At 37.9% G+C, this 16,728-nt stretch overlaps 1 protein-coding gene across 1 annotated transcript; it reads left to right on the plus strand.

The window, feature by feature from the left end:
• Nucleotides 1-931: 931 nt before the first annotated feature.
• LOC146683422 (sodium-dependent neutral amino acid transporter B(0)AT1-like) lies at nt 932-9,935 on the plus strand. The gene is made up of 12 exons (XM_085446360.1): nt 932-1,201; nt 3,258-3,398; nt 3,490-3,627; nt 3,715-3,896; nt 5,029-5,139; nt 5,223-5,335; nt 5,481-5,609; nt 6,216-6,372; nt 6,469-6,673; nt 6,804-6,963; nt 7,508-7,670; nt 7,912-9,935. Exons 1-12 carry the CDS (start codon nt 1,003-1,005, stop codon nt 8,065-8,067), a joined length of 1,854 nt encoding a protein of 617 aa, XP_085302486.1. The 5' UTR covers nt 932-1,002; the 3' UTR covers nt 8,068-9,935.
• The last annotated feature ends 6,793 nt before the right edge of the window (nt 9,936-16,728 follow it).

Consider the following 16,728-nt stretch of genomic DNA (forward strand, 5'->3'; position numbering starts at 1 on the left):
TTGGTTGCATTATGTTCAGTCATCTCCCCTTTGGTCTTGTCTGCCCAAACCACAGTGGCCCTCATTTCCTTAGTTGTGACTAATAAGTGCTCACTCAAACAAAATTTAGCCCCGGATACAAATTTGTCTTCAGTCTCAGTTCTGCACGGGAGATGAATGCTGATTATGGCACATGATACAAACACAAAGGGAAAACGTAACATTTGTAGGGATGATGAAATGAACTTATAGACGCTCATTTAAAAACATAAATGTTAATAATTACCATGCGTTTCAAGATATCTGTCTAACATTTTGTTCAGACATATATACATACATATGCTACCCTTATTATAGTAAGATTATTATTATTATTTTATTATAAGATTATTCTGTTTATCTTATGTTAGCAAAAGAAAACATCTGATAAAGGAGATTAAGCACTGTACTAAAGTCTAAAATGATTAAATACACACAACACAAATTTAAAGACTGCAGCTTTTTGTGCGTTTGTGTGTTTTGCTGATTGCCCATAATTGTGACATGGGTAAAACCCAATGCCAATCAATATAAGCTATAGATATTAAAAAACAGTTATAGTCAGTTAAAAATCTTTGTGGTTCAGTTTAGATTGTGGTTCAAGCAATGATTTAGTGTTTCAGTGAGAAGAAATGTGCTACAAAAAGTGATGAAAATAAAACTGATGCTTAGAATAAAAAAAGAGTTCTGACCATAGCAACAAGAGAAATGGGTTTTGCTCCTATTTCTGTTCTTTTAAATGTTCATGTAGACTGTTAACTAATTTGTAACAAAACTAAGAAACTCAACGGCTACAAATGAAGGAGAAAGTACAGAGTGTGCCTGTGTCTGGTTAATCTGCCCAACACTGCAGATAAAGTAAAGGTCATAAATCGTTTCATGATTACCCGACAAGCCTATGGGGGCGCACACACATGCACTCCCCCCTGACAAACGCTTCACCAGCAGTAGACACAACGTGCGCTTCAGTATACGGTGGACACCATGAGACTGGTACTTCCTAACCCAGGACTGGATCTCAGAATCCCCAGGCATGAAGATCTGGAGAGGATGGAAAAACAGGAGGCTGCAGACAGACCCAAGTGGGACAACAAAGCTCAGTATATACTAACCTGTGTGGGGTTCTGTATCGGTCTGGGTAATGTTTGGAGATTCCCTTACTTATGTCAGAGTCATGGAGGAGGTAAGCTAAGACAGAAAGGGCAAGATAACATATCTGGTTAATAATCAGACAATTTAGTGATTTACTGATTTTAAAAAATGTGTGTTTGTGGTATACAGGAAGTAATTTTTATATTAATCTAATAATTATTATTATTATTAATAATATTAATATGCTTTTCTTTAAATAATTAAAACTTTAACTGCAACAAAATCACTTGACCTTTGTACCAACACTTAAATGGAGTTAAATTGTCACCAATTCATTAATACAAGAGAGTGCCCTTAGGTTTGCAGTCAAGCTGCATTAATGATTATTCACCAAGATGTCCCCTGAGTCCAGCTGGTTAAGTTTAAACACAATCTTAATTATGTAATGACAGGTGTTGACTTTTATGCAGTTACCTTATTGCACTCAAATATTTTTAAAATATGCATTTATTTTGTAATTTAATCATTCTTTTTAAATCGTTAACTCAAGCACAGTATCATGAGCTATAGCAACGAGTGTCCTTTCTGTGCAATAGTGATGGTGTATACTGATTAATACAAAACAGCAATGTGACCTTTCAGGTTGCACTGACACGAAATCTTATTTTTAGCCTACAAAAAAAAGTGCTAAATATAGCCAAACACATCTATGACTAACCATAGTGATAAACGTCGCCCATCGTATTTGTACATAAGAGCATATCTAACTTTTAGGGCCACACAGTTGCTAATGGCTAACTGCTATTAATAACTTTTATTAGAAGATGTTTTAAATTATCATAAATATGTCGAATTTTGAACATTTTTAAGTTCCTACACACTTCATCGTGTTGTCGCGTTATCAGACAGAATCAGACAAACGGACACTTGTCAAAAACATAAAGCATTAAAATGTAGACTAACAGAAAACACTTCATTTAACAAACTCAGAGCCTTGTTCAAAAAACAAAAATAAACCCACACAATCTGATTATCAGTCCACTTCTTGTGTAATTTGGAATACTTAGCCTTCATGTACATGGATAAACTGAAGGGTTAGACGTATCTCTGGGGTCCTGTGTCAAGTTCTTGCTGGATCTGTTTTCTATTTATTCAGGATGTGACTTTCAGGTACTGTTCATCAACAAATCATTGTTCCTCCACCACTGTATGAGGTCTTTGGGCTCATATGCTGTGTTAATGGCCAGACATCTGCACTTTGGGTTTTATTTCTGTCCAGCGTACAACGGCCCTCTTTTACTGATATGTCTAATATGACAAAATTACCATCAGATTTATGAAATGCGCAAAGCAGTCTGTTTTGTTCTTACCATCATGCGTAAATTGAATCTGAATCATTCTGAACCAAATCCGATTTTTTCCATTAAGTAGACACACTTGCCTCTAGGTGAAGCAAAGAAAGTGGTGATGATGTAGCAAGGGAGGAGCTTGCATCACCATGCCAAGAAAGCAGAAACTGAAACTATTAAGTTCAAAGAGGAAGCGCAGCTTTCCATTGGAGTGATGAAAGCCTCAAAAATGTAAAAGGAAAAAAAAAGAGCCTCTGGCTGAAAAAATGAAAGTTCTGAATATAATTTTTCCTGAGATGATCACTGTGGCTCAAGTAAGAAAAAGATTGGACATCAAACCCGATATGTTAAAACACTAATAGACTACAAGAAAAACAAGAAAACATCTCATGGTCGGTTAGACCGAAATGAGAAAACCACTGTGGTTAAGAAAAAAAAGCAAAGAAATTAGACTTTAAATGATGACATCCAGCAATGATAAGTAATTTTAATAAGACGATTAGTAGTAGTAACAGTATTAGTGGTGGTATTTAAATTTTCTAAGAGAACCTGGCCGTTGTTTGTTCGCGTGAATGGTTAGAGGCAGTTTAGATTTATTCATATAGCACAGGCTAATTCAGTTAATAAAGCACTGATTTGAGAATAAAACATTCATGTGCATGACTTACACCCACAGTCGTGTATGTCTGTCATGGCATTAGTTGTTCCCCAGAATTCTGTGCTTGAAAACAGTTGTGTGTTACTTTCACCTGTTAATGATATACTAACAATCTCTAACCTACTTAAATATATTTGCAGGTGCATTTTTGATTCCTTACCTGATTCTGCTGGTGCTAGAAGGAATGCCTCTCTTACTGCTAGAGTTTGCTATTGGGCAGCGCCTTAGAAAAGGCAGTGTGGGAGTGTGGCGGGCCATCAGCCCATATCTGACAGGTGTTGGTAAGTAAAATGGTCCCTGCAAAAAAACCAAAAATACCCAGTGTGTGGTTTTTAGTGATTGTGATGATAGATGATTAATGCTGTCCCTCAGGTATTGGCTCCATGTTAGTGTCCTTTATGGTTGCCCTGTACTACAACACCTTAATTGCCTGGATCATGTGGTATTTCTTCAATTCCTTTCAAGATCCATTGCCTTGGACTAATTGTCCTCTCAATGAAAACAGGACAGGTATTTGTACACTGATTTTCATCCCACACACACAAATCATAGCATCTGTTTTGCTATGTTTAAGAGTGGTTTTTTTTCCCACTTTAGGATTTATACCAGAATGCCAGCAGAGCTCCACGGTGGACTACTACTTTTACAGAGTCACTCTGAATGCTTCTAACTCAATAGCAGACTCTGGAGGACTCCAGTGGCCCATTATAATATGTCTGTTAGCTGCCTGGACAGTTGTTTGTATCTGCTGCATACGAGGGATCAGTACTTCAGGCAAGGTTTGTAGAACCTTAAATAAAATGATCACTCTTTACTCTGCCAATGTTCCTATTTTATTCATTAACGTGAGTATCCATCCCTCCATCCATCCATCAGTTTTCTTCTGCTTATCTGGGGCCTGGTCGTAGGGACAGTACCCTGAGCAGAAAAGCCCAGATCTCCATCTCCTTAGGCATCTCCTCCTTATCTGGGGAAGTGCAACACAATCCTGGTCCAGCTGAGAGATATAACATTTCCAACATGTCTTGGGTCTGCCCAAGGGCCGGGGTCCGGAAAGAAATGCCAGGAAACCTCACCCAGGTGGCCCCTGGAGGCATCCTAGTCAGATGCCCGAACCTCCTCAACTGGCTCCTTTCGATGTGGAGGAGTGGCAGCTCTACTCTGTGCCCGTCTCAAATGACTGAGCTCCTCACATTATCACTAAGGGAGAGAGACCAGTCACCCTTTGGGGAAAGCTCATTTCTCCAGCTTGTACCCACAATCTCATTCTTTCCGTCATTACCCAGAGCTCGTGACCTTAGGTGAGGGTAAGGGATGTAGATCGACCAGTAAATCATCAGCTTCGCTTTTACACTCAGCTTTCTCTTCACCACAACAGTCCGGTGCAGCGTCCACATCCACGTCAGAGCCATTTGTTAATCCCTCGCTCCCCTCACTCGTGAACAAGACCCCGAGATACTTAACTTCCTCCACCTGGTGCAGTAATTCGTCCCTGACTTAGAGTGGGCACTGCTCACTTTTCCAGCTGAAATCCGTGGCCTCTCATTTCAAAGTGCTGATTCTCATTCCTGCTGCTTCACATTCAGCTGTGAACTGCTCTAGAGTAAGCTGGAGGTCTTCACCTGATGAAGGCAACAGGGCCACATCATCGGCAAAAAGCAGTGACGAGATTCTTAGACCACCAAAGTGGAAGACTTCCACCACAAAGCTGATTAATCTAATGTATTTTTAAAATCTGGAATTTTAAAAAGACATTTAATATGATGCATTGATAGCATTAAGCTAAGTACCAGAATAGGTTTCCACAAAAAAAAGAAAGAAAAAGCATTGTAAATTATGAAATTTTGTATGCTAATTGTTATAGCTACATTTCCATCCCACAAGTTGTTCCACTCTCATTTCTGTCCTCAGGCAGTCTACATCACAGCCATCTTGCCATACATAGTGCTGGCCATCTTCCTGATCCGAGGACTGACTCTTAAAGGTGCCCTGAGTGGAATAAAGTTCCTCTTCACACCAGATGTATGTTTCAAATCTTGATTTTTTTTTTAAAGTATGAATTTAAAGGTCAGAAATACATGTCAGTGTGTGTCTCCCTCTTGCAGGTGGAAGAGCTGATGAATCCAACTACTTGGTTGGATGCAGGTGCACAGGTCTTTTATGCTTTTGGCTTAGCGTGGGGAGGGCTGATTTCCTTCTCAAGCTACAACCCTGTTCAGTAAGGAACTGCACTTTTAGCATTTTGTTCACTTTAATTTAATTTCTTTTAAAAAAAATAGGCAAAATAAGTCATTGAAAAATGTTCTAAAAACCAAAGTCAGGCTGTTGTTTCCTTGTTCTTTTTGCACATTTAATTTCCAAAGCAACAACTGTGTGCAAGACTCTGTGATCCTGTCTGTGGTAACTGGCCTCACCTCAGTCTATGCAGCCACAGTGACCTACTCCATCATTGGCTTCAGGGCCACTGAGAAATATGACACCTGTATCAACAAGTGAGTAAAGCTTATTTTAAGGCTTTGAAAAAGTTTACTACTTTTTGGTAAAAGGCACTAAACTTACTGACCAGGAATTTAAAAACCCTGTGACGTCCAGGTACCCCTACCCCTTAACACCATGCTTTCAGCAAATGTAATTTGCATCTTTTGAAAAATTTTCTCCCAAGTCTTGTAAAAAACAAACATTCTGGCTTTAGCACAACAGAACTATTAGCTTCTTTTCTGCAAAACATTGAGTTAAGGTTGTAAAGGTTTTTATCCTCTTTGTTGACTTCACAGTGTTCAGTTATAGGTACAAAGGTTTTAAAGTCAGTCTAATGAGATCGTCATCATTGCAAGCAGTCTGCCTGTAGACATGACACCAGCTGGTTTGTCAGTCAGCACACAGCACCACAACATCCTTATATATTCACATCAAGCTACGGCAAAATATGTGTTTAATGTGACTAGAAAATGCTAACATGCTTAACTCAATTGTGGGGATGGTAAGAATACCTGATGAACACCTGCATTTGTGCATTGCCATTATAAACATATGTAAGCATATCCTTTAAGTAGATAATAGTAACCCCGAATTACTAATCTGATGTAATTTCTCATCAGAAACATCAGGATGTTACTAAATGGATTTGAACTCCCTGAAGACAGCATCACTGCCAGCAACTACAATGCAGCCCTTCATCATCTGAACAGCTCCAATCCAGATACTGTTTTTGGACTGGACATTAAAACCTGTGACATGCAGAAACTCCTCAGTGAGGTGCCTATTTTAATGAAAATCTATTAAGTTCCCATGATAATATTATTATTATTATTATTATTATTTTATATTCTAATCTGCATTGCATTTGTTCAGGGAGTGGAGGGAACAGGTCTGGCCTTTATAGTCTTCACTGAGGCCATTACCAAAATGCCGGGTTCCCCAGCCTGGTCTGTCCTATTTTTTATCATGCTTCTCTGCCTCGGACTCTCAACACTTTTCGGAAACATTGAAGGAGTCGTAGTCCCTTTGAAAGACTTTAATTTATTTCCCCAAAAATGGCCCCATGAAATATTGACTGGTAACTTAGCTTTATTTTATTTTATTTTATCTACATTTGATGCATTCCTCAGAATTTTACATTTAAATTGAACATTTTTAGAGTTTCTTGCTGGATTTTTAACAAAAGATCCATTGTTCTTATTTTTTAGGAGCAACATGTTTTGTATCCTTCATCATCTGCCTCCTGTTTGCACAACCATCAGGAATTTATTGGTTAACTCTCTTTGATAACTTTGCTGGATCTGTTCCACTGCTGACCATTGGATTGTTCGAGATGATAGCTGTTGTTTACATCTATGGCATTGACAGGTTAGTAGTGCTTCCATTTGTTAGCAGAGCTGCTCTGTGCAGCGTTATGGCATAATAATTTTAAGGGAGAATAAAAAGTCGACACACATATCTCATTCCTGACGGAGGACTCTACCACTACACTTCTCCAGTCCATTCACAGAGTCGTTGCATGGTAAGACATGGATAGGAAGTGGGCGGAGCCTTTTACCGTCATTTTATTACGACGCAAAGTACAAACACCTGTGGACACACAATCCAACACCATTAATTTCAGCTGCATATTTGGAAACTCAAGTAAAGTGTCAGGAAGAGTAGCTTTACATTTCACTACTATTAAGCTGCATAAGGTAGCTCAGCTTTCTGCAAAGCACAAAGAACAACGGGGTTAGCTTGGTGCAGGCATTTCAGCACATATCAAGCTAAAACAAACAGTTCAGGTATTAAGGGAAATACCTGAACTTAGACATTAAGATTCTTTGTCCGTTTGGAAAAGCAGCATCAAAAAGTGGTAATTTTTTGTATAACATGATGTGAAGCTAACTGAAATTTTCTTGTTTGGCAGGTTCAACGAGGACATAAAGTTCATGGTTGGGCGAAAGCCTTCTATTTTCTGGCAGATTACGTGGCGATTTATCAGTCCTCTGATTGTCCTGGTTATTTTGGTTTTCTACCTGGTGACTCAAGCCCAAAAGCAGCTCAACTATCTAGTCTGGGACATAAATTCTGTAAGTTTGCAACCACCATCCTAGTTACTGAATCAACTTAAGCACCTCCTCTTTGTTTTGCTTTGTATCTTAATGTTCACTGATGCAATTATATGGCGTCCCAAATGTTTATATTTATCATCATAAGTAAAGTCAAAAGACAATAAGCAAATTGGCAGCAGTCACATAGCTTACCAGTTTGAAAAGTTATTGCATAAACTCATAATAGGTTGTTGGATTTTTTTTCATTGTTCTTTTACAGGAGACATTTCCAGCTTTGACATCAATACCCTACCCCTCATGGATCTATGCTGTTATCTTCCTCTTAGCAGGAGTCCCCAGCCTGGTAGTGCCTATGTACGCATTATGTCGGCTGATCTTTGTTTGCTACAAGAAAAAAATGTCATCCAGACTATAAATGAATACATCAGAGAACAAAGAAGAATTCAGGATTATTTAACAGCGCGTCCTGCATCCAGCATCACGCCAAAACATGTATTAGGCATGTTGGTCCATGGTGTCACTCTTTGCAAGAGTGAAATGGACACACGTGCAGTAATTTGCAATAATGGCAGAGGGAGGTATTTTATCTCAAGACACCATGAAAATAATCATGGGAACGCATTTGAACAGACATTACTAACACATTTAAATGTAAACACACATTAGCCACCTAGCTTAATCTGGCTAATAAAGGACCCTGGTATACTTCATACTTCACTTCATTGTTCACTAGCGACTTCTTGGCCTTAAATATATTATCTCCCCCTGCTGGTACTGCAACATCTGCACGGTGGACCCGCGTGTCTATTGCATTGCTGCTGTGATACCGGGTTCATTACGAAATCTATTAAGTGTTTGGTAATAATCATTGCCAACAAAAAACCACATTGACAGTGAATTATAGTTTGGTAAATAGATCTCATTAGTCTGTGTAATCGATATTTATTTGATAAATTGTATTTTGGAGTGGACAGCACAGCTGTGAGGTGATTAGCACTGTTGCTTCAGAGCAAGAAGGGTTGGGTTAAAACTATTAGGCTACTTCAGAATATATTGCATTGAATTATACTGAATATGTTACTTTCCAGACCTTTTGTTGAGGATATTCTCGAGCTACACCCCTGTAACTTCTTATTACATATATCCATGTTATAGAAGAATAGTTTTTAACCTTGTTGTAGATTTGAGGAAACCTATAAAATTGATGTCTGCATGCACTTAAGCTGTTATGAAGGCCCAACACTAAGAAGCTTTTTTAAGCTGACCCATCTGTATATGTGTTTACACTGTCATGTGAATAAGAAACAAGCATCGCACAGGTCAGAGAAAAACTAGATAGACTTCAAGGAATTATAAGGGTATGTAGTAGCCAGGTGCTGCTGATCAAATGCACTTGATTATCTGATCATCAGCAGCCTTGATGCATGCTCAATTGTCAAGACTGCTAATTAAACCCCAAAAGGTTGATTCTGTTCATCTGGCTATAGTGTTTTCAGTGGGAGAAACATTTCGTCACTCATCCAAGTGACTTCTTCAGTCTCAGCTGACTGCAGGTTTCCCAAACATAATAAGCAGTACATTTGCATAATGACTGAAACTACCTCACTGAATTAACAATGAACAATGATCAGTTCCTTAATCATTAATATGTAAATTGTCATGACCACTGATCAACAACCACTGTCCAGGAGTCAAGGAGGTCTTTGCTATGAGTTTCATTTCCAAGATCTACATTTGATGCTTTGACATGCCTTTCTTTGCTTTGTACTATCTCTCCTTTCTTTTATGGAACCCTGTCTTTACTTTTAATGAAGTCATCCAACAGTCTGGATGCAGTGGTACCGCTCCCGACCAAACCATTCCTTGAAATAAAGATATGAGATACCGCTTTTTAAAACTAATGCTAAGACATAAATATGTTTATAAGTGCTTTGTGAAGCAAATATTCTTTTATGGTGATAGGCTAATAATTTTCATTTAAAAAGTGACTAATTGACAGATTCATTTCCTAAAGCACCTAGAAAATAGTAGAACAGACAACAGTTGTTAAGCAAATTCATCCTGAGGTTTGACTGTGTCGTGCACAGAGAAACTGCAACAAACCCAAGAGCTATAGACTCTACAGGCCTCAGTTAGCATACATTTGACGTATTAAGGAGAGCTATTGCTGTATATAATTGTGCAAGTTTTAATATTTGATCTGTTTATATGTCCGCTATACTATGTTGCCATATTAATCTTCAAATGTGTCCTATTAAATCAACGGTGCTGTTTTTGCTTTTATTCCTGTGGCTTTGTCTCTTCTGTTTAAAACATTTTTGTAAGCTTTGAATGAAATTTGTGTGAAATTATCACATTGAAAAACTGAATGGTTATAGACAAAAGTCAAAGGTACAAATGTATAGCAATGTTCAGTATTACCATGTTCTCCTATTTGTACTCACTAATGTCCCAGTTTCACTAGTAGATGTGACTTCTGTGCTTCCGTACACTCATGGACACCGTGAGATGGGTACTTTCTAACCCAGGTTTGGATGTCTGGATCTCCACTCATGAACATTTGGAGAGGATGTTGTACACAGAAGTTATCTTGAACGTCATAGATTTCACAGTAATGTTAATGTTTTTTCACCAACATGAGAACGACGAACTTCCTTATCATTATTCTTTCCAAAAATAATTCCTGGTCTTTACAACAGCAGCTAAAAGAAGAGATTAATGTGTCATCTATTATTGGGTTCAAGTGAATCTGCTAGCATGTCATATTAATAATTCCCAAGAATGACCTCATAGGTTTTTCTAAAGTCCACAAGCTTTTGGTTTGTTCAGATGAACTCGGCAAACCTAAGAGCAATGCTGCCGTGTACTTTGTAGAGAGAAGACGCTCTCTCCTGGTAACGTCTCCACACAAGTCATGCTCATTTGCTCTTTTTCTAATTATACTGTCAGGATTTACTCAAAGGAATTTCATCTGCTTTTCAAGCATGCTGCTGATTCAACATTTTCATTTAGTGGATTTAATTTAATTGTTTAATTTGCACACTATACATTATATAATATTTTGCATAGAAAGGTTAATACTGTATTTCAAAGGTGCAACGTCAGCTTTGTTACAAGTTTATTATTCAAAGAAATGAAATGGAGATAAGAAAACACATTGTTATTTTATTGCTGTATAAAGCTAATTGGTTAGTTTTATAGTATGAAGAAGGCCGATTTGACCATAAAGGTTACTGAGCTTTCATTTTTACATTTATTTTTAACTTTCTTCCTCACATATGTAAACAAGTTGTCATCATATGGCATTATAAAAAAAATGGATTACACGATTTTAATACTTCCACTAACACTACCCTCACCAGTTATTCCACTAGCATTTATTTGCTTGCTTGTCATAACCTCGGGTAGTCTACATCACATTTAGTGATGTAGCGCTGTCGAAGAACACGACTGTCGACCTGTACAGGGCTATGAGACCATCAGCAAGAAGCTTGGTGAGAAGGTGACATCTTTCGGTGCATTCATTCAAAAATGGAAGAAATATAAAATGATTAATCATTTGCCCTCATTCTGGATCTCCATGCAAGACTTTGTCTGATGGGGTTAGTGTTTTCATGAAGCGTAAGAGCCTGTTATGGGTCAATGGAGTTATCTATCTTTAAACAGGAATTCTCAATCATACGGAAAACAAAGTTATACAGAGAAAAAAATAAAACAGGTCTTTTTTAATGTTGTAGCTTAATGGCAGATTATTAACAGACGGTGTATTATTCCATGCTTTAATCCCATTAAAGTTCATACATTTAGTTGAACCTGGACAGAGTATCATCCTGTACAGTACAACAGTACATTATCTCCATCATATTTGACAGACAATATGGTATTCCTCGGATCTCTTTCTCCATGCTTTTCCTTTCCCATCATTCTAATAGAAGTTAATCTGGGTATTTTCTGTTCAAAGACCTTTTCCTTTTCTTTTTTTTCAGAACTGTTTAAGGTCACATGAATGTTTTTTGAGTGCTTTGCATCTTTTTGTAAACTCGCTGTATTTCCATTCATGAAATTGGTGTCTCTTCATTGTAGACTTTGATAGTGGTACACCTTCCTCCTCGAGAGTGCTCTCGACATGGTTATATTTTGTGAAGTCTTTTTTCTTAACCATGAAAATAATTCTGTCAACATGCTGAGCAAACCGGTGCTTTCTTTCTTTTTGTACCAGATTGTTAGTTTGGTATTCTCTAATAGAGATGTTAAGGAAATTGCTTCCAGTGTGTTTCCCAGCTTAAGAAATTAGGAAAAAATTCAGCAAACGCACGACAGAGTCTGAGAAATGCATCTGGCTTTTCTATTGATCCATCTACTGAAGCCTCATCAGATAATGGCCTCAGTGGGGGGCTGTGGCATGCTAAATGTCTGCAAGTGTCTGTGAAACACAGCGAAAACTCTGTCATGCATTTGCCTCAACAGAGCCCGGACCTCGTGTGGGATCATGTTGACAGAGAACAAAATAAAATGCTGCCAACATCCAAAAAAGAGCTTTGAGTGTTCTTCAAGAAGCTTTTCTGAAGACTGTTTTTGAAGGACAAAAAAGTTTGCCTAAGAGAGTTCAGGCTGCGTCGAATAAACATAGTGATACCAATACTGACTTGTGTATATTGAGCTGTATTAAATCACTGCACCTATTTCCTATTTTATGGGAAACATGCTAACAGTTATAGCAAAATATAACTTTGTAGAGCTCTATCCATAGTTAAGTGTTAAAGGTTTTTTGTGAATAATTCACCTTCCTTAGACTCATAAATTGTAATCCAGCTGTAGTTATTTCTTTAGAAGTAATGATTAAGAAATGTTTTTAATCTGTCCACTAGGGGGCAGTGTTTTATCTGTGCGTTTTAGTGATGTTGTTGTTTACTCCCCCATGTAGTAAGAAATTTGTATATTAGAGGGGCAGCTCAAGTTAAGCAGTTTGGATACAAAGTTAGAGAGGCAATGCTGAGATGGTTTGGACACGTGCACAGGAGGGTTAGTAGAACACCTGCAGCAACAGATCTACAACTTCATACATAGCAGCTTCTCACTAGTTCATTATTGCTTCAGGATTACTTTAGTATTGCCGACTGTATCCATGTGCCATAAAAGTGATGCATCAGTGCATCAGTGCAATAGTTATTCAGTAGGTCTTTAGTATCTTTACAGTTATTTCCATAATGGTAAATCAGAGACAACAGGAATCTTAGAACATGTTTTCATCGACATATTCAAATCAAACACACTCATATAAGTTTCATGTTTTTATTTTTGTTTTTTGTTTTTAGTAGTGTTAGAATTTAGCTTAACTTAAAGATTTGACACAGAACCTGGCAAGAAATGCAAGAAATCCCAAACTCAAGCTACATTTATACAGGATATTAAGTGTTTATGTATGTTTTATTTATCTGATAGCTGAAACAGAAACAAAGAGAATTTCCTTTAAAAAAAATTAAAAATGAACCAATAAGAAAAAGTAGTATAATGTGACATATGTTGCAGGTGAACTTTGTCTCTTGTTCTTTAGGTTCTTTAGGCACTTGGATAACTGACAAACTTTTCCTTTAATGATTCACAAAAATAATGATTAAAGCAAGATACATTTCCTCAGGATTTACTTGCTCATAGACTAATGACCTATATAATCACTGTACCCAAAACAGCATGGTTCAGCTTTGAAGCTTTAAATGGTGCTTAGTGAGTATGGGTTTGCACTCCAGGTGACATATTTCAAAAGAATTGTGTGCTATATAAAGTGCTAATCAATTTTTAGTACATTGTTATGACTTTAAAATGTACAGGACATTTTTACATACATACAAGGACTTTAGGAAAGTAATCTAAGCATGTCAATTGAACTAATTATTATTTTCATAGAAAAAAAAATCAGCAATCTTTTTTTTATAAACTAAGAAATTGTTGTTATCTTTTTTGGGGAAACATTATACTTTCTCCAGTTTTGAACAAAGATATATGCATAAAATAAGACAGATTAATTTTCCACTTATCATCAGTTTCTTTTGATGTTTTACATTAAAATTGTGATCATCATTCCAATAGAAATTTGTGCAAGTGAACTTGATATTATCATATCAAGGACAATAAAAGATCAACTGCAGACAGTATAATTAACATTTATGAACTGAACTTTTGCAGATGAGAAAGCAAATTCCACCATAATGTGTTTGAACATTACCCTAAACATAATTTAACTTACAACGCTGGTTGTTTCACATCTCTTTCAAATGAAATGCAGACTTGGTGAAAACTGATGCCTCAACAATAACAGTAGAATAACACTGGAGGGTAAAGTTTTGTGAACGTGTCTCATGAAGGCATGCAAATTAGAGATCAGCTGATAGTTAGATCGGTTTTGCCTGAGTGCTGAACGTCAAAACAGCCAACCTTCTGGGCAGGAGCATTTTCAAGGATTTTTTAAATGGGGACACTGCACGATGTGTCAATGTGATGCTGAAAAATGAAGCCGTGGCCAATTGCACTTTTTCCAGATGGTATTGCACTGTGTTTCATAATCTGATGGTACTTTCTGTGTTCATACTACAGTTCCAGTAATTGTGACAAGATCCCAACAACACTGGTTAAAATGAAGCTCCAAACTATGACAGTCTCCACTGTGTTTTATGGTTGTCAACACTCACTGTTGTACCTGTCAATGACCTTCTCCATAAATAATGAAAATTATATGACATGAAAATTTGATTCATTTCAGTTCTTGTATAATTTGGCATACCTCAGACTTTTCTTCCTGTTTTGCTTCTGCTCAGAAGTCCTGAGTAATCTGTTTTGCTTTACTTCCTTAAGAACGGTTTCTTGACAGTCACGCTTCCAGTGATTAGGTCTTCATGTTGTCACTTCCCTACTGTCGTCTTACCATTTTGTATCAAAGAGGCATAGGTTTTAGTTGTTTGTTTATTTTGTAAGAACAAGAAAACATCATCATTATCATCATCATTTATTTATATAGCACTTTAAAAACACACCTGGTAGACCAAAGTGCTGTACAGTACAAATATAAATATAGTAATACAACAGGAAAAACCAAACATAGCAATAAAATTAATAAAAATGTCAGTTGCCCCCAGAGTTAAAAGCCAGGGAATAAAAATCTGGACTTAAAAACTGGCACTGATGTAACTTGTCTAATATGGAGAGGAAGATTATTCCAAAGCATCGGAGCCTCAATAGAGAACGCTCGGTCTCTATGCCGTGCACAATCTCAAGAAACTGCTTTTGGGAAGCCCTGGAATAATTACGGGGTACAATAAGTCCAGTGTTTACATTGTAAAAACAGCTGGCTGCTTTATTAGGGGGTCAGAACTGAGTGTGAACTGAACTTCACAGGGTCCTTCTTTTAGAGGTTTCTCAGGTTAAAAATATGTTGGAATGATTATGCCTCTTCTTTCTGAAAATTACTCAGGACTCTTGGGTAGAAGCCCCTGGTACTTCTATGTTCTTGTGCTATTTCTTCCTGACATTGCCATATGCCAGGATTGCCTCATTTATCACATCTGAGGTCTCCTGCTTCTTGTCAGGCACTACTATGTGTGGTTGGTCAGCCAGCAGCTGCTTCTCTGGCTAAAACACTAAGTTCCTGTTGCTTTGAAATACTTCTCATTGATTCTCCTATCAGGACTGGGGACTTTCTTGTCCACATGCAGCACAGACATTCATGTACACTATCCTAGCCACTTGGTTGTGCTTCTCATGTACTCAGTCGAACTTTCTCTTACATCCTGCCGCTATATGTTGGACTATCTCAGGGACACCTTTGCACAGCCTGCAGCTTGGGTCCTGCTGGCTGCTCTTTGGTTTCGAGATATCTGCTACTTCCTCTATCTGTTGATGGTATGTCTCAAGGAAGGACTTGGTCTTCCATGATACTTCCTCATCACCATCTGTCTTCAGTTGATTTCTGGGGTCATCTTCCCGATGTATTTGCAGATGCTCTGTGTTTCATTCTGGATTGTGTCTCTAACCCTCACTAATCCTCACCCACACTCTTCCTATCATTGAGCTGGCTTCTCAGCACATTACCTTCTACAGCTGTTTGGCTGTGGCTGACCTTCATGGGTCTTTATCTTGGCTCACATCAGCCGGAGGGATACGCAGGTACTTGTAGCTGTTCCTTATGTCCACTATCTCCTGTTTTTGAAAACATTCAGCCACATTATCCAGCCCAAATGGCATCCATATGTCCTCGCTCTAGAGCCTTTTGCGTTGGAGCAGTAAATCGATGTCTTGCTTGTTCCTGGCATACATCTTAACGTCAGCATTGTACAGGAGGCGGCTGATGGTTGCTCCACTCCTGAATCAGTATACACTCTTAGTGGCAGGCTGGCTTAGGGGGTTTAGGCCTATGCAAAACAGCAATGGGGACACTGCATCACCTTGTTATCTTCTGCATTTAATGGTGATTTTTATGATTGCCTTGGAGATGGCCATGGAATATCCAAAGATGATGCACTTTTTACTTTTTGTTTGTTTGTTGTTGTTTTTTTTACTTTTAATGTGTTTGAACCTGGTGGCATGATTCTAAGCAGGTGGGTTCTAGGAGTTTTCATCTCAGTTTCCACTCTAATTTCAACTCATTGAATAGCTGGCTTGGGTTTAGAGCCTGTTCCTACCACACATGACTCCCTTTGAATTCTTCCACCATTAACTGTGAGCACTCAGTTATCATCGTCGCATAATAGGCTGCATCAAAGTTCCCTGCAAAGTTCATGTACTCCCTTATCAGCTCCTGGAAACAATATGACTTCTCCTGGGTGACTGAGTTGCAAAATGGGATTACAGGTGATCAGTAGATTCAAGCACTGTGAGGATTATTGAGAGCTACCATGCCATTGTTTATGATTAATGTTTGATTAAAATTTGTGACTTATACAGTACCGACACAGAGTGCACATTTGCTTATCAGTGCAAATGTGCACTCTGTGCACTTACCAGATAAAGCAAAAGATCATAAACTTGTTTCAACCCAGTCTTATGCTTATAATAAGCCCTCACTTTGACTTTCCAGAACCATAGA

This window comes from Copadichromis virginalis, linkage group LG22, assembly GCF_057382275.1.
Source record: "Copadichromis virginalis isolate Kocher_CV1m ecotype Utaka linkage group LG22, C_Virginalis_male_GT1.1, whole genome shotgun sequence".
NCBI classification, from domain to species: Eukaryota; Metazoa; Chordata; class Actinopteri; order Cichliformes; family Cichlidae; genus Copadichromis; species Copadichromis virginalis.